Below are 24,265 nucleotides of genomic sequence, written 5' to 3'. Positions count from 1 at the left end.
CCATGTGCGAAAAAGGCAGATATCAAAAGGTCAAAGTAAGAAGCCGAGTGTGTCGAAGGCTTCATAAATAATAAATAACCCTTTGTTTTTTCCGAAACTTTTACATCTATCCGATTTCTTCCAGCAAAAGGTATAGCTTGACTTCCACGGTATTGTAAAGATCATGAGCCTTATTTAGCTACGCATACGCAGTCAGGTCGTAAATTGCCATTGCCATTAATGTCAATAAATTAGAGATTTTGCATTTACAAACTGCACTAACAAATTCAGATATTAAATAGGAACCGGAAAACTTTTAATGGAGGATATTAAATTTTGTGAACAATTTTCGCCTCTTGGGTCTCAACTTTCTAAAAGGAAAGCACTTAACAAGTACGATCGTTACTGCTATATCCTTTGTGTACGAAAAAGCAAGAAAATTTTCCAGATGCTCCACGTTAAGGGGCACAAAACCATTAGACGATGTTTGAAGTCAAGCATACGCCAGCGAAAAAATCCAGGCCCAGACAAAAGACTGGCGTCAAATTTTAAATCCGTCAACTCCGTCAACTCAATTAGTGCGACTCAACTATAGCCATGCCGAAATATGTTGTAAAAGGGCGACTGCCTGGTTCACCTCCCCCAACCCCGAAACCACGCAGCGCGCGTCGGAGGCGGCGGCGACGAGTGCATGCGCCGCCGACGGGGTGCGGGCTCTCTCTTTCGCTCTCTGTCGGAGCCTAGTCAGTGAGCCACAGTCCTCAGTCTGCAACACGATGGTCGACGGGTCGATCCAGAACGAGACGGCGTCGGACAAGGCCACGACCACGGGCACGGCCATGGTCACGACCACGGCCGCGAACAACAACCTGACGTTTTTGGTGGACGAGGTGCTCAAGGACTTCGCCAGCAGCATGTTCGTGTACCACGAGCCAGGCAACGTAGCGCTAATCTCGTGCTACGTGCCGCTCATTCTGCTCGCAACAGTCAGCAACGCACTCGTCATCGGCGTAGTCTCCAAGTACAACCACCTGCGGAGGTATGCAACCCGCAAGATTGTGCTTATTGATGATTTCTCTCCTTCCTCTTCCTCTTGTATTGTGAATATTCGGTACTCGTTCCTCTTTGAATGTGCCTGCTGTTTGCAATTCACGAAAGTAAACGCATACATTGTGAAGTACGCTCTTTATTCTTTTAGAACAGTAGTCGAAAAAGGCGGAAAATTGATTGAGAACTATGTCATACTCCTGAAAATTTTTGACTCGCGAAATCCACTGGGATATCTATAATGGAAAGAGATGTGCTTGAGAGGAGAGATCGATGACGGGAGATTTAATACTTGATATATATACACGTATAATAAAACATTTCACCGCTTTTTACGATTCAACAACGCTGTTCGCACGATACACGCACGTTCTCTTCCTGGGTCGACTTTCATGTTGCCCCCCTCGAACTGGTCGTTTTATGGATTGCCTCTCTGCACGACTGTAATCTTCGCAATTTCCGCTTTATCATTCATAACATGGACAATAAAACAGACTCGCCAAATTTGCAAGACACTTCCCTCATACGGAATGGAAATGTACAATATTTTAGATTGACAGCCTATTTTGTTTACATGCACCCTATACGTAATTAGCTCTTTTTCATCCCGATATAACTACGCTAAACATACTAATGGTTAAAAAAATTGGCCTTTTCATCAAAGTAGATATTATTTTTTTGCGTTCTGAACGTTAATGGTGGATTGTTTGAGCGTAAAAATGAAGGTGCCTTGCTCCAGCAAAAGTAATTTTCTGCCATAGTAAAACCAGGATAAAACCGCGATATGGGAAGGCAATCAAAATATAGTGTAATTTTCACTCAGAGTTGAAAAACAATTTGCAGAATTACAGAAGTGAAAGAGATGTAAATGCCAAACATGTCAAGTTAGCATTGCAATGGTGAACCATTAAACTGTTTAATTAGTGAACGAAGCGAATTGCGGAGCATTCTTTAGCCCTGTCAAACCATCCAATTTGGCCAATTTGTATTTTTTTTTCAAATTATACCCACGCTAAAATTCCTTTTATATGTGTATCCCATCGATGAAATATTTTCCGGGAGAGATCAAGAATTTTTCGCCTGCTCATGTTGTTGGGGATGTATCTGCCGCAACGTTTTTTTATTGATTATCAATCAGCAAGCGCGTTCAAGTTTGGTCGCTATATTACTTAACTGTTGTGAGCTGGATGGAAATAATGCATGAGTGATGATGAGAAAATCACTTAAAATGCAATTTGATCCATGCAAAGTGGGTTCATTAGAGTTCTCTACCACACTTGACCGCTATGTAGAGCACTAGAGAAATCAATCCGTTTGATAAATTGCTCCGCAAAGCCTTGATTACGTTAACTTTGTAATCATATCAGCATATCGGTGGCACACCACGTTGGACAGCATTCGTGTGTTTGCGTTGAACCCTTTTTTAGTCTTTCTGTTTTTTGCATTTTACCGTGATTATGTACGGAATCCATTAAAGTTCCTACTTTGCTATGCTAATTGTAAGAACCATAATAATAGTTCAAAATTCTGTTTGAATTTATCTTTTTATTATACGAAAAACATACTTATACAAGATTAAAATTATCCCATTGAAAGTTGTTTGTGGAGTCAATTTTATTTTTCAGCCTCTTATATCTCATATGGAACAGCTGTAATGTGAAACATTTGTTTGACTCACTCTCCTTGAGAGATCATCATCAAATTTGAAATTTGTAATATAATATCCACAGTATCATTTACGACGCCTGTGAGTGCACTGTTTCAAATTACTTTATTATGGCTTGTTTGTAGGTTTTTGGCATGTTATCATGTGCTCCGCCGGACAAATGTCTAGTGTTACCATTAAATGGGACAATGGACAGAAAAGGTTTCTATATTAATGGAGCTATTGCGTTGTTTTTTTGGTATATAGGGTTACATTTTCAGCTGAAAAAAAAACGAAAAAGTAACCATTTTTAATTTAGTTCATCATCTAGCTAAAGGTTGTGCTGGTGACAATTGCCATTTGACGAGCTCAAATTTTACTACTCATCAGGCAACAGAAATAAAGCATCTCTTGAGTTAGCTCCTTATCACACTCTTCCTCTTTTAGGCTTTAAGGTACAAAAAGGGCAATGGGAAAAATGATCCATGCTTTTCAAGCTTGTGGGCGAAGCAGGGAGACGAGCTCCGGGAGGTTGGTTTCCGATCCGATTGGTTGGAATACGTACACGAATATCACATTTCAATACAACCCACAAAACTAATCATTTTGACCGGGATATTTTTGCGATCATTTTTGTTCAATTCCATTGAATTGAGCTTTTTGTGCACTTTTCAAAGCAAATAGGGGAGCCGTTTGCTAATATTTACCCCCTTTTTTGATGCAGGTAACCGTTATGAATCCTTGGTTAGAATTCGCTAAAATGTTCGCTACATTATCCCAAACTGGAAGAACTGCTGCCGCGGCAACCCTCCTCCTGCAAAAAAACACATGTCGTATTTAGAAGAAACAAAATGAGGAGGATGACATCGTCATAATTTCTGCTTTTGAGCTGACTATTTGGTATATAACCAAATGTAGATTAGGAAAAAATGCTCACGATAATTTATTTACAAGCGCGGCACTATTTGGAGAACGGAGGGTAAGCTTTTTGTTTGTTAAAGTCGTTATCCACATATGTTTGCGAAATTATTGAAATTAGTTAAAGACCAATGAATTGACAAATTGTGAGGGATCGTGTGAATACAACATCAAGCAAGTTTTGTGTGCTTTAAAAAGTAGTGGTCAAAATTGAAAAATGCATATACAGTATTTGAACGAACAGGAAAATTTTACGGAAGCTGTATTCAAGTGGGAGGATCGCTGCAGGGCCCTTGAAAGAAAAAAACCTCATTTTTAATATGGCAACCGCCACAACCGGCAAATTGTGTAAAAGTCTCGTTCCACAGTGACAAGCTCGTCAAATATTTGTTCATCCGTTACATGGTCCAATCAAAATGCCCGCGACATCCCTTATGTATATATACATTTTCTCCTCATTAATCTCGCTGCCACGTCAACTGTCTTCGCATTCACGGCATACGCATGCATAAATATCTGATTCTTAATAACGCGCGCGGCAGGCGCGCGGGCGGTCGTATGCCTCTCAGTATCTTGTCTGCTAACAACATGCCCCAGCTAGCGTAAAAGAGCTCCCCAAATTGCGAAGGTCTTCTTGGGTCCCGCTTCAATATGAAAATAAAAACGAACGAACGAACGAACGAAAAGAGGCGTGTGAATATGTATAGGGGTAGGCGGGCGGCGTGTTTTATATATATGGATGTGTCAGCATGCGAAATATTAAGCCATAGCTGTTGGCTCTCCCTAAGTGTGTATACGTGCTCGCCAAACCCCGCGTCTGAAACACGGCAGTCATTTTTTGCACGGCAACCTGGAAAACACGCACACCTGACCGCGTACACTTGTGCACTTAATGGCCTCACCGCTTACCCCCTTCAACCCTCCCAGAACGCCTCTGTAGGAACTTCCATAGAGGGTTATAACTCATCGTCTGGCGGCGCGAACGTTTTCTGACAGAAGAAAAAGACCAAAGCAAACACGAGACCGGTGTCCCCGGGCGGACTGGATCTTAATGTAATCAGAGGCTGTTGTCACCTGAGGAAATTACTTTTGAGCCGAGTGATTACACGGCGTTCCATCCGAGTTTTCTAATTTGCACCGTGTGCTTTGAAAGCTGAACGCTTCGCACAGCATCCCCCCAGCGTTGTTCTAAGACGATCCGAAAAAATATACTTTCAACTGCTTCTGTTTGCTTAATCGAATCGTTCGTGGTGAATTGGTAACGAGCTCTTAAATCTCAGTTAATTGGTTAGGCCCGATGCCAAAGCAAACAATGGGGCCTCAGATGTTTGATCTGGAGCAGTGACTTTCCCTGCGCGAGCAGAGCTGAAAAAAATAACTGCCGCCTTTAAAGTCCACTTTGGCTCTTCTTGAGTAAGCGACGCGTGCAAAGCTTGCCAGAGCGATTTTTAAGGCGCGCAGCAATTAACGAGAGCTGCTGTTCCAGGTTCAAAGACTACATGTGGGCATTCCATAAAAGGGCTAAAATCTTTACCTCTTTTTTGGTGGAGATTGAGCAAATTTAAATCAATATTGTATGTCCAGAAAAAAGATTTGAAGCTAACAGCTATACCTATTTGATAAAAATCCAAATAGATATTCTCGTCTAAAAATTGTAATCGGTTAGACAAAAGCAGCACGTTAATTTGATATTATAACTGCATTCTGGCATAAAATTTTTAATTTACTTGTTTCAAGTTTTGCTCACAGTTGTAACAAGAAAATGTCTCTTTTACTGGCCAAAATTCGCACCTATATAATCTTTTGCGTCATACATTGACAGATGGGTTCAGGCCACGAGTGGGATGATTGGAATTATTGGATTTCTGCGGGCACAGGAAGGCCGAGCTTTTTGTGACTCTGCTGGCATTTATTTCGAGCAAGCCGAGCTCTGACATTGACAGGGCACTTTATGTTGCATATTGAAATTCTGGATTGACTGGCGAATATTGCAAAAGCCTCTTTTATGAAATAGGGATTTGTATGGAATTCCTCCTATGTTACGCTCCGCCAACAAAGTTCATATTTTGTACACCGGACTCACTTTTATGCAAGGGAAAAATTAATAATTCCTTACACCGATACCACCTGTTTCTGATTGGAGTGTAACGCTCGAAAATGTACAATTTTTGCAATAGTTCCGTGGCAAAAGTGATTACAAAATAGTAGATTGATTAATACTTTCAACCTAGCTGCAACACCACTGCAAAGAGTGCAACAGGTTGACTAAATTGACAGCAACCGCTTATTGCGTGGTGCCACTTTGGAGAGATATGCAGCGAATGACTCATTCATCCGATGCCCCCGGCGTCGAGGGGTTGCAGTTTATGCTGGACGAGTTGAGCCGATAAGGTCGCTGCAAATTGTTTTCGACAGCCAACATTTATTGTCAACACACAAAACTAATATCGCTGCCTGAACATGGAAGCGCTGGCGATACCGCCGCCGAGTGGTGATTTTAATATCTCACCAGCGCTGTCATATTTGGCCTGATCGTATCTGCGCCCACTAGATTCGGATCACGAGAGGGGATTTGCCGCTGTTGGAACGAATTAGAGCCGTGGCGCAAAATTCCTGGAAATTCTGATCGAGGTCCAAAGACGGATTTAGGAAGGCCCTGTCAGAGGGGGAATCAGCGCACAATAAAGTCGAAGCTTGATTAATATAAAGGATATTATGGAACTGTAAATTAGTCCAAATCAGACCTGTTCTCTAAATACGGCACGCATATGACTTGGCAAATCTGCGTCAGACAGGAATAGTGTTCCAATTACCGGTAGTGTGTTTGGTAACGGATTTGCATTTTCTACGAAGCGTTTGCTGTGGTTGTTAATATTTGCGTACCTTTGTCTATATTCTTGTTTATTCTTGCAATGGTCAATACAATAAATACATTAAATAGAAAATTTAAAAGCAAGAAATGGCGAACAGTTCTAGTAAAATAAAGCTAAAACGATCCTTTACAAAGTAATATCATGTCTGCCGAAAAATTAACACAAATTTTACCCGTAAAGACTTTTTAGATGATAAAACAAGCGTTATATAGTTTACTTTTTGAATCAACCTCATGCAAACACGTGCGTGGGTACAGTATTTATGTTAATGCCGTGTTTCATCATTTGAATTCAAATAAGTCTATTTTGGAAGCTTATAATGAGGAATCGCAAATGTTTGACATCATTTTCAGCTCCCCCAAGCGTGCCTGATTAGTCAGTTGAGCTGCAATAGCAATACCAAACATAGCAATATCAACTTGATCTCTAAATCTGAATGCCCACGGCAAATTCGCGAAATAAAAGCTGTGTCAGAACTCTTTTAGCAAACCAAAAAGCAAAGAGAAGATAAGGTGCTCTGTTTCTTGATAACACTCGTGAGCCATTACAAATTTTTCTGACGCATAAATGCACAATTCTTTATACATTTTCAAAGCAGCGAATAGAAAAAATAGAGTGAAATTTCTGTTATAGGGTTTTCCTATTTTTGTGCGTCGTTCAAAAAGAAAAGCTTATCAATTATATATATATACTCCATGTAAGGTAAAATTTGATAGCTTTTTTATGTGAACCAAAAAATCTATCTGCAATATTATGAAGTGTAGTCAACTGCAGAAAAATATGACAGCGGGAAAAATGTGTGGCGTTTCAATAAAAGTCCTCGATGTGGAGAGCGAAAAGATGGCCACATTGGGCCCAAGCTTCTTTGCGGCCACTCTGGCCCCATGTAATCCGCTCGGCGATGTTATTAGGACTCGGCTTCTATTCTTTTCCGTGCTCCTCGGGCTTTTCCTTAGAGGTAAAACATGATATTTTAGTACTTTCTTCTTGCGTGTTTTGTTGCCTCGCTCCCACAGAATAAGCTCTGAAAATTTTAACTTCATATTGATTGCTATCATAAAAATATTCCACTATATAAATGATGCTGTAGACGCTAAAAACATAAAATATAAAAAAATAACTCAATTTTTGTCATGGATAATCTAAATAGGTTTTCAAAAAATGGCCAAAATCAAGCAACCATCATTTTATTTTCCTTGGCTAAAAATTATATTAAAGTGATTTCTTAAGAACAAAGTCTGCCTGGTACGACCCTTCGCCTCTTCAATCAAAAGTTAGGCGTCAGCAAGAGCACCATATAAACATGTAAAATACTCAAGAGAAAACTTCTCGTTAATAGTCATTTCAGGCACATCGCGCAATCACCAAAGTGGAAAAGTTAAAACCTAAAATCGTGTTAGTTGAAAAGCAATTAGGTGGGCTTGAGATATATTTATATTAAAAAATGCTTTCCATCCTTTTATTGCTCTCCTGTCTTCTCTCTCTGCAAGTAGAGCTTGCTTCATTCAAAACCAGAGCCTTCTCGTAAGCATGGTCCCTCAACTGGAAATGAATAATAACGCTTGCGTCATTTATAACCTTTGTCATGGGCTGGCCCTCGACGTTTTCACTTCTTCTGTGTAGCGCCATCGCCTGCATTGAAAATGACTTTCGCTGCCAAAAGCATGCAAATCAATGAAGAATCAAATGATATCATGATGCAGGAGATACGAGAGGCTGTGATATAAAAATCAATATTCTCACCCTCACAATATGAATATGATGAGCCACTGAAACGCTCACTGTGTTAGATTTAGAATTTTCCCCATTTTAATCCAAAAATTTATTTCCATTTTGCGACATTCAAACAGAAATTGTAATTTTAGAGGCGTGTTTGTTTTTGTTAACTGTAGGAAATTTAAAGTAAAGATTCAATTCTCGATTAACTTAATTGATGATATTAAATATCTTGCCATTTTAGGATTTTCTGTATCATGCAAATTCAAGTTCACGTTTTCTTTATTCTGCTTAATGGAAGTCTCTTTAATGACTTTTGTCAGCGTCAGCACTAGAACGTGAATTATGTTGTTTACTCTCTTAACAAAATCAATTTGATAATTTGGGCGTATACACGTCCAGAAAGTTAATGTCTCCTTAGTTCTTTCATGTCTATTTTACAAGTTGCGTAATTCCTATAGTGAAACCACAAAAGTATACTTTAATGTAGGATGTTATATATTCATGCTATCAATACAGTGTTAAACATATTTTGTTTCTGATACCTATATAACTTTCACTTCTTGGCGGTGCCTTCTCTTTATCCAACTTTGCTATTTCGTTCACTAGGGTTGAGTAAATCTCTTTTCTCAACGGTATACGATTATTCCCAGCAGATCGCTAACAGAGACACGTTCCAGGGGAGACGGTGTATTGTAAAAAGTTTATCACAGGCCCCTTTTTATTTACTTACGAAGGAAGGTCTCTTCCATTACTCGAGAAGCTTTCTGAACGTTCGAATGTGTGCTAGCTCCCAGGAGAATTGCTCTTCAGTCCAAACTTTTATCACACCGTTTTACGCAAAGCTTGCAGATTTTATTTTCGTAGATTGGCCTGTCCGAATTGAGAAAATTTAGTAATCTAACAAAATTGTGAAAGTGTTTTTTACATGGATTGATTAACCGAAAAAAAACGTCTTTGTTATAAGGTGCGAAATGTTGTTTGCCAAGAAAAGCAATTTTACGCTGGCTATTAGAATAGACTAATAATGTTCCGTCAGTTGGTGGAGTTTGATTATCCTGTCAGACAACTTCCTAACGAACCTAATTTCCGAGCTCAATTTGGCAATATTTGCCACATGCGTATAGAGCCATAGATGTACAAGAACTATGGGGTTGATTATTGATTAGGCGTACAGATTGCGAAGCAAAGATTGATTGTCGGCGACGGCTGAAAGAGACGGCAGCAAAAAGGGAAGAAACGGTTGCTCACGGAGAAACGTGGTGAGCGCGAGACAGTGGTGCGCGCAGACCTACACGATGTTGGTTCCGTAATAACGCGCTGACATTTATCATCCCCGAGCTGAAGGGTGCTACCGAGACGGAGCTAAGCACACTAAACTTGCTGGGCGAGCAAGTCTCGTCCCAAAAATGAACTCTTAATGTCGAGCAGCTAGGTGCGATAATTAATTAGACCACGCGCTGGCCAGATGCCTGGTGGACCGAAAAGGGGGCCGTCGTGCGTGCCTCTTATTGATTTAGGGGCGGATGAAAGCGATTGCGGGCGCGCGAGAGATGAGGGAAAAAATTTGCACCCTCACGTCCGCCACCGTTGTTATGTATGATAAAAGCTGCCGAGGTAGCAAGGTCATCATCATTTGTTATCTGGGCCGAGAAAGGCGCTTTCCGAAATTGATCTACGGAGCACTGTTTGTTGCAAATTACTTAGGGAAGACATATTTATGAATTTGCAACTCATCTTATTGCCAGAGTAATAAAAAAATTGTTAAATACTTACCGTGCATTGAAACAGATGTTAGCCGTGTTAGCCTACAATTAACCACCTCGCTTAAAGATTCTAACAAAGTTGTTCTGCTTAAAAAGATTATATCAAATCCTCGCCTCTCGCGCAGCATTATATTGAAATAAATAGATAAAGCCGCATTAACTTACCTATGTTTTGCTCTCCTTGACGTATTGAACCCATGCCAATATCCGTGAAAGAAAGACTAACAACGTTATTTAAGAAGTAATTTTATAGATTCCTAGAAAAATATTTTCCCCGTCTGATAATTTTTCTGATATTTTGTGTTGTATTTTAAAGACCATCTTTGAGGAAGTTTCTGAGCACACCTAATCGATTCTTGACTGTAGAATTAGGTAAAGTGGATATTTTTCCGACCAAAAATTCCAGCGCGACGTGCGTAGAACAAGTAGAACTTTTTTACCGCCAAAACAATATGAACCTATTTGCGAGAACAGAGCTGGTTTGAGCACTTGCAGAGAGGCCGCCTGTGCGAATGACTTCTTTGTCAGATCCAGCCAGCTCTGACGCATGCGCAGCTCTCGCAAATAGGTTCATAATTATTGTTTTGACAGTAAAAAAGTTCTACTTGTGCTATATGCACGTCGCGCGTGACATTTTGATCGGAAAATATCAACTTTACATACTTTACCTAATTTGACCGTCAAGAATTGATTAGTGTGCTCAGAAACTTATTCAAAGACGTCTTTAAACTTGGATATTATTTGGAAATTTTGGTGAAGCAGCCGGTAAAAGAGTAAAAAGAGCTGTTTGCCGAATCATATGTGTTATATATGCTTGCGAAGCGAAAAACGGAGGAAGTGGAAGTTCTCTCTGAACGCTGCATTCTCTCGCAAAAAGCGACATTCGCTTCCGACGCCAGGAGGCTTTTCAGCATTAGGAACTTTGCCAAATGAGACAGAAGGAACAAAGGATGGCATTTTATTAATCTGCTCCACCGTCTGTATTATCATCGCCTTTTAATGTTCTGGCGCCTTATTTAATTCATGATGCAAAAAAATTCGGCGCCTACATTTTCTAAATAAGTATTCCCTGCAAAAGGATTTCTTCGCGATCAATGCACTGACTCTCTCTGTTTTAATTTATTCTTCTTAGCACACAAATTCTTGATAAAAAGCACTCTTGGGCAAAAAATTTATGAGCGTTGTAAAAAGAGAAGGCCTTTGTGCAATTCTACCTTTTGTGCTTGTTGAACTTAAGACTCAGATAATTTCTTTATGATCAAAGTTTGAATACTTTACAAACTATGTATAATTGTATATATTGATCACGAAGGATTCTTGCATCATCTTGATTTATATTAATCAGCACTTTCATTGTTTGCAAGTTCTTCCTTCTTCCACCTAAATATATTTTTTATTTCCTCCTCTGAATTATTCACATTAATTGAGTTTCCAATTTAGATGAATATTTACAGTAATTTAAATTAAAAACAATCTATTTGTTTTTCGACTTTAACGCCATTTTCAGCCTCATTCAATGTAAAATCTATGCAAGCATAATTGAAAGCATTAATAAAGAAAAGCAAGTGGCAAAATCTCATGAAACCCCGCCACTCACTCTCAGAGTGACAAAACTTATTTTAACAATATATTCATGAACCTAAAATTCCTCCCTGTAGTTTGTTTCATTGTTTCAGTTGATTTCCTTGGAGTGTATTCTTATAATTTTGCTGACCTTCAAACTTTCAATTTTTAACCCATAACAAATGTTAATAATTTTCAGAACATTACAAATAGGAAAAATGTTGAAAAAAACGTGATAAAGTTCGTGATTATCTTGAAGTATAAGCAAACAATGCGGTGGATTTGGATGCTATGTTAAACTGTTGGTGAACTAACAAATGTTCAAAATTTGAGCTCAATTTATTACATACATACAACTGAGAGTTACTTTTTATCTTTTGAATTGCATCAATTTTTATGTAAAGGGTAGAGAAAGAATAAACACTAATTTGTAAAAGTCAATAGTCTATCTTTTTACATGTTGAAACGTATACGTTTATAAAAACTACTTGTCATAGGAAACCCCGTTTTGTGCACAAATAAATTCCAATGATATTAAAAACAACGCAACATGTAAATTAATGTGATGATATTAACTTCCACCGAATATAAACTTAATACTAATAATAAACAACAATAATTATTCATATTAATCCCATGTCACTATAGCCCCGATTTACAAGTATTTAATAATAGCCATTATTCTGATTGAGTGATGCCCTGATAAACTTCAGGAACCTAATGAAAGGGCGCTTATGAAAATGTTAATATCTAGTTAGATTCAGTGAACCGAAGCAATATCTGTTTTAGTTTGGCATTGCGATCGTCCTTTCTGAATATTCTGTATTGGGTCTTTCATGCTTGAATAGTCACGTCTGTTTTAACTCATCATAAATGGAGCTAATGAACAATTCTGAGAATCTTACACAACCCTGTCGCAATGGATGTTCGTGGAAAGCAAGTTAATTTCGATCATCGACTAAGCCGTTGCCAGCCTGTATCATGCAAATGAAATTATTTATTTAGCATTTTACACTTTTGACCTTTTTGTACAATTTTAATTTATCTCGTAAGCTTTTTGCCATATTTTTCGGAGAGAGCATCGCTAGGTGCATTTGGGACTTCAACAATCTGGAACAGCACCATTTAAACCGGAAGACCACGAAGAATAACAATATAATTCTTTCACGTATTTCATACAAAATTGAGCCTGGTTATTCCCGGGTGACGAGGTTACGTAACTCGCAAATTTAAAACCAGACATGACTATTTGACACATTGATATATTGGAGTTTGTTAATGTGCTGTGATTTTGTTCGTAAAAATCAATTTTACTGTGCTGAACATTTTTTTGTACAGTAATTGTAGCAAAAGTACTGTGTTTCATCTTGAATGAATGTGGCTGTATGTTTGTATTTTTGAAATGGGATGTATGTATGTAATTTGGTACATTTATTGTGATGAATTATGTGCACGCAAAAAATCAAAATAAAGAATATAATTTTTTATTATAAGATAGGGTAATAGAGGGGTGAAGCGGGCGAATCGTTGTTTGTATGTTTTTTGAGTTTGTAACTTTAGCTCGTAGAAATTTCGACAAGTTAGGCATTCCGCTCGACTTGTCAGCACGGCAAAATGCCTGCTTTGTTACGCATGTGATCGTTCACTTGTGCGCGTTTGAGGGCTTGAACAAAAAAAACCTCCACTGTTATGTTCATGCGCCGAGGTTTATCACAATCTATATATTTTTTTTAAATTGTTTCTCACAGTAATATTTTGAAGTATTTTCAACTAAAAATGTCAATATAGTTTTGCCAACCTTTGATAATATACTTTTATGTCTGTTTTTGAACTCCAAACTGAACTAATTGAATGTTCCTCTTTTCCAAATTACAATTTGCTTGATTTCTTTCAGTTTTGTAATTTCAGCTTTGAATTTCAGTTTCTAATTGAGGAAGAACATCTGATTGCAAATTTGTCGTTTTGTTTCAGCGTCACAAACTACTTTCTCGTTAACCTGAGCGTTGCAGATCTTTTGGTTACATTAATATGCATGCCAATGGCCATCGGACAGGCAGTGAACCGGCTCTGGCTCTACGGTGACGTCATGTGCAAGCTCACATACTATTTGCAAGGTAAACAACGTCGACTGTTTCACCCAAACAGTGTCATGCAGAACTTGCGCTCCGGCGGCTGTACTCATTTTTTTGTGTGAGGAAAATAAGCAATGACGAGGAGGAAGCAAAATATCACATTTCACTGAGCACCGTGAAGCAGCTCTAATTGTATTAAACAGTTAGCACGCATCTGATATTCTGCCTGTCGCAATGAACTGCGCAAAACGTATTCATAATTACGGAAACTCCAGCATTGAAAACATTTTATACAGCACTGAGTTTGTGTCAATGTGCTCATTACTGTGCGAAATTTGTGAGCCTTCTGGCTTGGAATATGTGCAATCACTTGGAAAGCAGTAACGAAAAAAGCCCACAAGACTGTCGTTTACTTTCCTCTCATCAAAATTAATTTACCGGCTCGTTGCTTAGGCATTAAATCATCCAGTCTCTTGCAGAGGAAAGTTAATTTGAATTTCCTCTCCGTCTGACTTTGACTTGTCAATTTTATATCAATGTAGCAAGGCAGAAATTGATACCACTAATATTATTTGTTATACGCATGACAGGACGAAATTTAAAATTTCTTTGGTACTGAAAATGGTAAAGGTTATTCTGCGACACAATTTTCACACACACCATCCTCTTTTTACTATAATCAACATAATTTTGCTTTTCTCACTACTTTATTAATAAGAAATTTTGCAATAAATAAAGAGTATAATTTTTTACTAAAGTTTTACAACTTGTTAAAACACTTTCGCATTTAGGAAATTAAATATTTAGACACTATAATCTTATGATGAAAATTATGTTGCCAATCTCTTACTAGTTTGGAGGTTTTCGTTGCACACCTTTTCTCATCTCTAAAAAATCTACTAAATTCATAAAATATTTTCATTTTTCACACTGTATCATAGAGAAATTACACTGTCGTTTTAATTACTTTAAAAAATAAAACGTTGCGCTACAAAAATAACATAATATAACAAATAATCAAAATTCATTACCGAAAGTTGTTAGCTGAGAACAAATTGTTTTTTTTAATGAAATGGATTTGGAGGTAAAAATTACGGGTGACAAAAATTGGCACAGATACGACGGAGTGCTTCCAAAACGGTTAAACCCTTAACTAACCCCTTTCTCTAAGAATCATTCAAACTTTAAACGCTTTATTATACTCGTTTTTAGAATTCCGTTGTCCCTCAAAACGCCTCTGTGCGTGCGTTGAAAAATGCTTTCATTGGAGGACATTTCAATTTCCATTGTAATTTAGTAAACAAACAATTGGATCAAATTAAATCAGCACACGTCTTGATACACTTCTAGTTGAGGTGAAGGGTAAATTTTATTTCTTGAGTCTGTACTGCCTGTAAAGAAAGCCTCAAGCATGTTTGTGCTAGTTTCAGTCACTTTTATCTCCTTAAATCAAATTTCTCTATAGGAAACCTAACTATCTTGCAAAAGCAGTTAAATCGTTCCACATTTACTACCCTGGTATAAACACAATATTTTTCCTTGCTTTAAAAATAATTAAAGTGTTTTTCAGATGCTTTTGGAATTTTTTGATTTTGTATTTCCAACTATTCCCTAACGTGAATAATTCCAATCCCAGTATCTTTTCCGATTATAGCAAAATTTGCGTGTTGCAAAAATCGCTCAACAATGTGTGCAAAAATCGAAAATCAACTCTTTTGTTTGGGATACTGGGAAAAGGCGCTGCCACAGCGAATTTTCAAATCGTATATAATTAGAGGCAGAAATTAAGACCACGATACAATATCGTACACCTATATTGGGTACTCTTTTCATGTTTGTCATGATAGATGCAAACAAGAAATGTTTGAATTCATGCACGTCTTTTTCTGGGCAATAGATCACTTGAAAATATCAATTAGAATTAGAGCGCAACAAATTTATGTAACGAAGACAACATTACTTTTCCTCATCCATACGTTTTTCCAAGCCTTAAAATTTTCTATTATCAATGTTGTAGGAGTGTCTGTGGGCGCTAGCGTGTTTACTATCACGGTAATGAGCATCGACAGATACCTCGCCATACGACGACCGATAGCATTTCGCAAGGTGTTCAACAGACGCTCCACAATAATGGTAGGTATTGCACATCCCAAAGTTATACGACTGACTCGAGATGTATCACAATGTTAAATTATATGAAGAAACCTTCCCTTTGACAAGAACTTTTAGGTTTTACATATTTAACCATATTAATAATTAAGTTTTAATATTTACTGAAATCCAGCTAAATTTAGGCGAAACATTTTGAGTCTTTGATGGTTTGATGTTATCCTAGTTAATAAAAGAAATCTCATTAAACCCCGAGAGCCGAGTGTTTTGATTAGCATTCTCTCTTTACGACTGGAATTGGTTGGTCTTTTGAAATAAACTCTTCCTTGAGCAACATCTGATAAGCTAATATGAAACCAGGAAAGTCAGCTAATTACAAATTTCAGCTGGTTGTTATTCCGAGAAGTAGCTCGGTTCAAAACTATAATAATTTCCGTAAGTAATGAAGTAAAGCGCTTCTCTCATTTGCTTTCGCATTAAAAGAAATGTCACATCTACGAAATATATTTCCTAGGTATTTAATGGAAGAAAAAAGATGGTAAACAGGCTCTACACAATATTTTAATTAAAAGAAACTTCATAAATATTATTTCAAACTGCTACAACACTAAGATTTTACTGGTATTTTTCCGTTCAACCGCCAGATGCTAAAAATTCATTCGCCAAGCGGCACAAGAAAAAATTTAATTTCGTTCACTTGTTTGCTTTTTGGTTATAGCTGTAGAAAAGAAGCTTTATTTTCTCCAATTTCATGAAAGAAAATTCTAGTAGAGAAATGCATGGGAATATTTTGTGAAGCACCTCTGAGTGCCCTCCAGAATAAATGAAAGAAATTTCAAATTGCAAAGATTAAATTTCTTTTGAGCGTCACATAGCGTGCGATGAATCGAGGTTAATATCAAGGCAGAGGGATCATTTTTATGGGCTTCATATTGGGGGATCAACTCACAAACTGCGTTTACCTTTATAGTTAAATGCGTTAAATGTAGCGTTTTATTCGCTATCCTACGCATGCTAGAGTTTTATTCCCTTCATATCCGGTTATACATTTTGAAAAGCTCTGGAAATGATGACACCTGATATCCAAGCTCAGATCGACGTCCGAGATTTGATTTTCTTCTGTTACTGCCTCGATTGAGTGACAGCAGGCCAAAATTTGGGGACAAAAATAAACGCACACATGCTTTGCTAAGGCTCTTTCTCAATGATATCTTGTTTATTGTATTGTAATGCAGATAAACATTGTTTAAACATTTACCTCAAAATCTTTTCGGTTGATGAAAATTTTCCCGAGTTTTTCAATGAATGAACGCTTTTTTGAACATCCTCACAAAAGTGACGCGAAGGGGAGATTGCTTTCCTGTATACAGAGCATGAAGCGAGTTTTGTGTACTTCCTTTTGCGGATCGCGCGCGCATAGGCAGCCTTCTTTATTATCTGTGAGCACGCTATCGAACATCCAGCAGATCTCGTCAACTTTTCCGCTGCAAGCATTTTAAATAAATTAACCAGACGCCACGCAGATCTGTTCTGATCAAACCATAGGAACAGAGAAAATCGAAGGAGCATTCCTTTCCTCTGAAAAATATGCCCTTTGGGGTCTACATACTGTTACATACTTGATCGCGTAAAAATGCTTTTAGATAGGAACGTCTAATGTAGAATAAGAATACATGGACTAAATAAATGAGCCCAAATTGCAAAGGAAATACTATAAAATTTCTGTGGAACATTACAGTCCGAGTTTGGAAAAATGTATTGTTTGAGCATTTACCTGCTAAAGCTAAAACTTGCGGTCCAGGATTTGATAACATGAAAATTTAGAATTGCACCACAATGGACACCTAAACTTCAAACATGATGATATGATAATACTGTGCATCGGCAGTTTTGAAAGGGAACAATTAACACAATTAGCTTGAAAGCAAGTCAATTATGAACAAGTTAATTATGATTTGCCGTTTCGCTTCCGCAGGTTATTGTCGCTCTGTGGGGTGTGTCGCTGCTCCTCTTCGCGCCGCTGCTGGTCGTACGACAAACAAGCAAGGTGCTGGTGGAGAACGCTGACCACCAACTGATCTTCTGCGTGGAGCAGTGGGGCACCCCAAAGAACCGCCGCTCTTACAGCATCCTGTGCTTTGTTCTCGTGTATGCGGTTCCGGGCTCGATCGTGATTCTGGCCTACTCGCTCATGGGCCGACGCCTGTGCGCCGCCAGTCTCTTGCAGCAGATCAACGCCGGCGCCGCCCCAGGGGTTTCGCGCTACCAGGCAGGCGGCGAACGCCTGGTGCGAGACCGAAAACGTGTCGCCAAAATCCTGCTGCTCCTGGCAATTTTGTTCGCCCTGTGCTGGCTTCCGTACAACATTTTGAATTTGCTGCTTGACCTGGACGAATCGAGGCCAAATGCTGAGCAGATTTTCGCCATGCTGCCTTTCACTTTGCTGCTTGGCCACGCAAACTCTGCAATCAACCCGCTGCTCTATTGTTTTCTCACAAGAAATTTCAGGTAAGTTCCCTTTTGTGAAGTGGACTTAGGATCACAGAAAAGTTTGTGATTATTTTGAGCTTCTGGGAAATGAAAGTACCAAAGTGACTTCTGAAAGCCGTAGAGATATCTGCTCTGAGGCATTTGTGTTTGTGTCGGGTAAAGCTTTACCATTTCACGCGAATATTAATTTCAACCAAAACTAAGGTACAATCCACCGGTGGCCAGATGCGGAAACCGCCAGTCAGATCCAAGATGGTGTTGAAATGTTGTAAACTTCAAGCTCTATTTTGACTCTGCTCGGTGTAATTAATTCATGATCTTCAAATTATATCGCGATATTGCCGATAACTCCTATTTACCATATTTTCATTTGCTCGCTTCAAAGCGCCGCACCCCATCCGAAGCCAAACCCGGCGCCCAGTGCTTAAAATCAAAGGAAATTTTAAAAAATAGTTTCTATATTTTCTTTTGGCGAGGTCATACATCATGAATCTTTCATAGCGTTAAAATATTATTAATTTAATTTGCGAAAATTCATTTTAAACAAGGCTTTTTACGTTTTCCAAGAAATGAAGCGTACATTCAATTTATAATTTCCTTTTTCCTTCTGAAAATTTGCTTTTTTTTAAACATATTTGTACCTTTCAATCGCTGATCGAAATTACAATATCTGTACCAGGAAATCGTGGGAAAATTTCATTATATTAAGTGTTTTGAGCTTTTGATAAACACTGTTTTTATTTTGTTTGTTCCAGGAATACAGTACGCCAAATATTTTCTCCCATTTGCAAATGCTGCAGGGTGCAAAACGCTGGATCATCTGATAGGGCTGCAATATCACCTTTGAACCAAAACGGGCATGCCTGTTCCACGTACCAATTTCGCAGATACAAGGTAAAATATTTTGTTGAGAATAGCAAATAGTTGGATATCGTGAAATTCTAATAAAAATATCAAAAGTATTTTAGTTTGTAACATGAAATTTTAGTGGGCAAAGGAGTAGGCCACGCGTGAAGCGCCTAATTCCTTCAAGGAAACCTCTCAGTCACTGAAGTCTAGAAAGTTAATATAATGCGTTGACGGTGTTTTTAAGATAAATATTGAACCGATCGAGTCACTTGCTTTAAAAACTACACAACTTAGTTGATTAAAATTGGCATTTCTACTCGGTAAGAGATGTTAGCTTTTGCAAGCATTTATGGACTTTGGCAACATTTATCAAAGGAGCAATCAATTATGCTAATTATACTTCAAATTTCACGTGTTTTCACTTTTTCTTTTGATTTTGGTTAACATAAATGAATGCTTTTGCTGATACAAAAGGATTCGTATGTGCGTAGGCACTACATGAGCTTTTATCAACAAGCTTCGAACGCTTGTGACAAGGAGTGATTAATCAATTGAGGGCTCGCATTTTTATGTTGAAATAAATGCATTACTGGAAAGCAGGCGGTACATGGTTACAATATACAGGCAGGCGTTAGCTCTCTGCCCACACGTAACTGCGAGCAGCGTGAGTGAAACTCTTCTCCCTCGCGGCATTGATTTTAAACTGCACGCTACTGCAGATTTATTTATCCTGCGTAGGCTGTAATTCAGGCTGGGAACCCATAAATTCCCTCTCATATTAGTTGGCCTTGCTACCACCTTGGGCGCGCAACTTTCCCGCACGGTCTATAAATTTCCATTTAAGATAGAGCATGGTGGGTTTGCGATACTCTGACCATTGAATGTATTTTGAATCCAAATATTTTCACATCGCACAGAGTGGAGACCATTGCTACACATTATACTAGTAAGTAATTCTCAGAATGAATCCAATTTAAAAGTTAATTAACAATCAACAGAATGGGGGGTAACCAGAGTTTCATTAATTGTAATACAAATTTCTCTCCGCGTTGCAACGAGGGGGCGCTTTACTGATTGTGAGAAATAAATAACTAATATGCGACAATTTTAATATATATTTACTGTTTTTTATACCAAAGAGAAGCTGGTCGAGCAAACCGCTCATTTTAGATTGGATGGTTCTACATAACTTGCAGAAAGGCAAACTCCTGTCTTGATTTAGCCGGCGTTCTCCAGCAAACTATGTGCACCCAATAACATCGCAAACGAATAACTTTGATGAGTGCACAAGCCGCAAAAGGAGCCGGGTCTTGTTTGACCCCACCGTTGCCTCTCCTGCACTAAAGGCTTTGATTGAAACGTAGACTTTTGTCTCGTGAAGCCATTCACGTACTCTAGAAAGGTGCAAAGCCTGCAAGTAGTCAAACCCAATTCAAATTGACTGACATGCAATTGCGTGTTAGTCGGACGCTAGCATGCAGCTTTACTGCAACCAACCCTAACACACTGCTCAAAAGATATATCAAAATATTGCAATCATTTCGCAATTCATAATATAATGTAATATTAATATTGGAAGTTTACAATTCGTTTTATAAGGAGAAAACGACATTAACCCTTTTTTATTGTGAACAATAATTTACGTTGGAAATATTACTGTAAGAGTAAAGCTATATTATTAATTGGTCCAACCCTATTAAATACAAAAAAGAAAAATAATAAGGTTGGAGCTGATAGTATCACGATTCAATGCCCTCGAATAAATTATTTTTCAAACATAAATTGATATAACAACTTGAGATAAAAATAACTCGTTCCTGGCTGGAATATATTAAGCAGTTTATGATATTTCGTCATAACTTTGTGCTATAAATAGCTAGCAGACGTTTGGATTTGAAGCAATGTGCTTTCTGAATATTGCTTTGAAATGTTTCAAACTGAAGCATTACTGTGTGAGTTGTGTGCGTCTCGTTAAAGCCACTGCTTGCCTTTTCATATATAATGTGTCTTTTGTGCCATTCAGTGAAGAGGTTTGTGGAACATTTAATCGAAACTAAGCGTATTTGTTGGCTTTCATTAAGGAATTGGATGAAATACACAGGCAAAACCGACTGAACAAAGTTAAGATATGGGGCCCTGGCGGCATGCCATTACATTCTTGATGAATATATTCTGACTTGTATTGATTTTAGAGTGCTTACTTGTTTTGTCCGTGCTAAGAGCATAACTATTGTCTGAGCATAAATTTTCGAACCGTAATCCTTCAATATTAATATTTACCAAACGTTGTATTGAGTTATATCATGTTATGTTTGGAAAAGAAAATTATGTCAGGGAGCTAAAGAGCAAAGAGGAAATGAAATTTTCTTATTCCCAACAGACGTTCTTTAGGAAATTCAATATTTGTGTTCAATATGTTCTCAGAATCGAGTGCCGTTGGGTGCAAACATCGGTCTGCATGACTGCCAGCGCGACGGCTCGCCTAACCAGATGAAGGCGCAGAGCTCCGAGGTAATGGAGATGCGAGGTGTCAACAGGGCTGCATCTTCTCCCGGTGTCGAATGCGCGGCGACCCATTCAAGCTCGAGCTACACACGTGGTCGTCAAACACACAGCTCTTCTAGTGGCTACGACTCGTGTCCAGCCGGCCTAACGTACAGCTCCAACCACGGCGGCACGCACAGCATGAGCACCCTCAGCAACACCAACTACATCGACCACAGCCCACACCGAAAATGCTTTCTCAGGCACTCGAGGCACTTGTCCACGCTGAACGATTCGTCCGTGCCCATCTCGGCGCAGCAGTGCCACTTTTAATCCACGTGCGCACGCAATTTGCAGCGTCCCATGGGCGGAATCGCTAACATGATCGCGGGCGCACAATGCCACACAGCGAGTTTTATTTCGAAGTCGGTGTTTTTGCCCCGACGTTGATTCGCCGGGGGAGTTGTGTTTTGCACAGTGTATCGCGTTCTTGTGAGAAAGCAAATTGTTTGGCGGCAGCATATTTCGAAAGCAATTTACAAAAGCGTAGGAAACTGTATACGTATGTTGAAGGAGGAAACTCCAAACAAAAGTTTAGTTGCTGAAGAATTTATCTACAGCATGAATATTTTGTGTAGATTGATATGCTCCTTAGAATTACCTGACTCCTTCAGGAACAAGCTTTTCTCCGTTATTGCAGGTCTCATTAATTTCATTTAAATGCATATATCAAAGCTCCAAGAAAGCTGAAAAAATAGGATCCGTCTAAGTCCAAGTAATTAATTATTTGGAACTATTTTCTATTAGATATTTTTCTTATCATTTTCCATGATATAATTTAAATTTACATTTATTTTGTTCAATCGTGCTCAAAGTGCAATGTTTTTACTGTGAAATTATACAGGGATATATAAACACAAATCAGTTAAAATTAGGGAAAAGGCTGTGTTTCAACTTTTACTTTTGCTACTTACGTATTTTAAACTTTAAGCATCAAGCTTGTAATAATGAAGAAGAATGAATCATGTATTATTTATTATTGTTTTTTATTGAAATAGCAACGTTTTGAAGACATCTTTATTAAGAGTTCCTTACACGTTCAAACTTTACTGTCAAATAATAACGGCGTTCCTTTTAACTCCATATTCTTCTCTTAATATGTTGTTTTGTGTTTATCTGTTTTTCGTTCATTAAACTGATTATTATACCGTTTAAATTATTGAAATGCAGACGCAAAATGCGGTGTAAAATTGGTAAATTTAATACTCGTAGGTTTTTCAGATTTTAATTACATGACAGATTTACTACAGTTATATGTCACTTTGCTCGTGCTTAAGACGAAACATTTTAAATTAGTTAATTTGAAACTCTATATAAATATAAAATTATTTACCCACTTCATATAGTAAACAATATGGGGATAATATTTTAATTTAAATAATTTTTGTAATGCTTTTATATGTTTCGTTTGCATTTTCTGATAAAAAATGGACGGAAAAGTGAAAAATCAAAGTAAAAATTATAACATGCATACATATATATATATATATATATATATATATATGTATTAGGCTCCCGAACTGGACAGTTATATAGCTGTTGTTTTGGTTTTGGCCCCTCAGGAGGCCGTGGTAGTGCTCGCCATGAAAAACAAAATCCACGCTGCAGAGAATTAAAATTAACCGACCGGTAAAAATGATCGCCTGTACATTGGCTAACATTGCTGAAGCACAATCGAAAAAAAAGAGATGGTGCCGCGAGACAAAATATTGTCCCGCCCTACTCGTGTATGTTACAAAAATTCACTGTACATAAAGTTCATCCTTTGTTTGAAGCGATTTTAAGAGATAAATTCCTGCTCCCAAGAAATAGCGTGAATTTCAAACAATGTTTAATTTTCTATGCATTTCAAATATTATTACCACGTAAAAATTAATTTAGTGTGTAATATTTTATTTCCATTAACTCGCTTTTTAAATTTTAACCCTAATTTAAATCGTTTTTGAATCGTCTTGCTTATGTTTTAGAGAATAGCAGCGGATCCAACTTTTAGGTGTTTCAATTGCTGTCAATGAAAGCATTTAATCGAGGAAATCATGATGTTTTCCATTGAAAATATTAGTGTAGCTTTATTACAGGTGTACAGCGAGCTGTTTTTTTATCACTTGAGAAATTTCCTGGTATCTTTTTAACACTATAGTTGAAGCCCTGATTCATGATCTGTAGAATGACCCGGAACATAAGTTTAAATTGGAGTTTGATTTTGTATATTTCTCAGCATTATTTTGTTATCAACAAGCAATTTTAAAATCTCGTTATTATTAATTTTTGTTTTTCTTTAATTGCAAGATTTAATACAGTTTTAGTCAAATCGATTAGCTAACACTGAAAATGTGTATTTTTTAAATGCGTTGACAAACCGGCATGTATCAAAATCTGCAGTGCGAAATGAGAAATAATTTCTAATCATCAAAAATGCGCGGATATGAAAAATGCGGATATTTTCCAAACAAAAACTCAAGTTATTGTATTTCATGTTTCATTCTATAGCTTATGTTTGACGCAACAAAAATATAGTTGACCAGGAAGTTTTTTAAGTTGTTATGGCACCTATACATTTATATTATTATTCAACTGGAAACATTGGTTGTGATTGCACTTAATTAACGGACACTAAATGGTTATTTAGTAGATTTAGATTTTTCCTCAAAATTATGCAATATGTTATGAATCATTTGAAAGTCGAGCTATCAA

The 24,265-nt window shown here is 37.8% G+C and overlaps 1 protein-coding gene across 1 annotated transcript; it reads left to right on the top strand.

Annotated features, from left to right (window-relative positions):
* Window positions 1–621: 621 nt before the first annotated feature.
* On the top strand, window positions 622–23,068 carry LOC135948549 (orexin/Hypocretin receptor type 1-like). The gene is made up of 6 exons (XM_065497885.1): window positions 622–1,018; window positions 13,479–13,621; window positions 15,597–15,712; window positions 17,664–18,196; window positions 18,934–19,072; window positions 21,452–23,068. Exons 1-6 carry the CDS (start codon window positions 756–758, stop codon window positions 21,842–21,844), a joined length of 1,587 nt encoding a protein of 528 aa, XP_065353957.1. The 5' UTR covers window positions 622–755; the 3' UTR covers window positions 21,845–23,068.
* The last annotated feature ends 1,197 nt before the right edge of the window (window positions 23,069–24,265 follow it).

Source organism: Cloeon dipterum, chromosome 1 (genome assembly GCF_949628265.1).
Source record: "Cloeon dipterum chromosome 1, ieCloDipt1.1, whole genome shotgun sequence".
NCBI lineage: Eukaryota > Metazoa > Arthropoda > Insecta > Ephemeroptera > Baetidae > Cloeon > Cloeon dipterum.
Note: the sequence above shows the minus strand (reverse complement) of the source record. Positions and strands in the feature narration are given on the sequence as shown.

What these genes read in the sequence shown, in the direction of transcription:
- LOC135948549 (XM_065497885.1), top strand. Translation starts at nt 756, where the DNA reads ATGGTCGACGGGTCGATCCAGAACGAGACGGCGTCGGACAAGGCCACG. An exon ending in GCTCACATACTATTTGCAAG is followed by an intron (nt 13,622 to 15,596) that starts GTAAACAACGTC and finishes TCAATGTTGTAG; the next exon opens with GAGTGTCTGTGGGCGCTAGC. An exon ending in TTTCTCACAAGAAATTTCAG is followed by an intron (nt 18,197 to 18,933) that starts GTAAGTTCCCTT and finishes TGTTTGTTCCAG; the next exon opens with GAATACAGTACGCCAAATAT.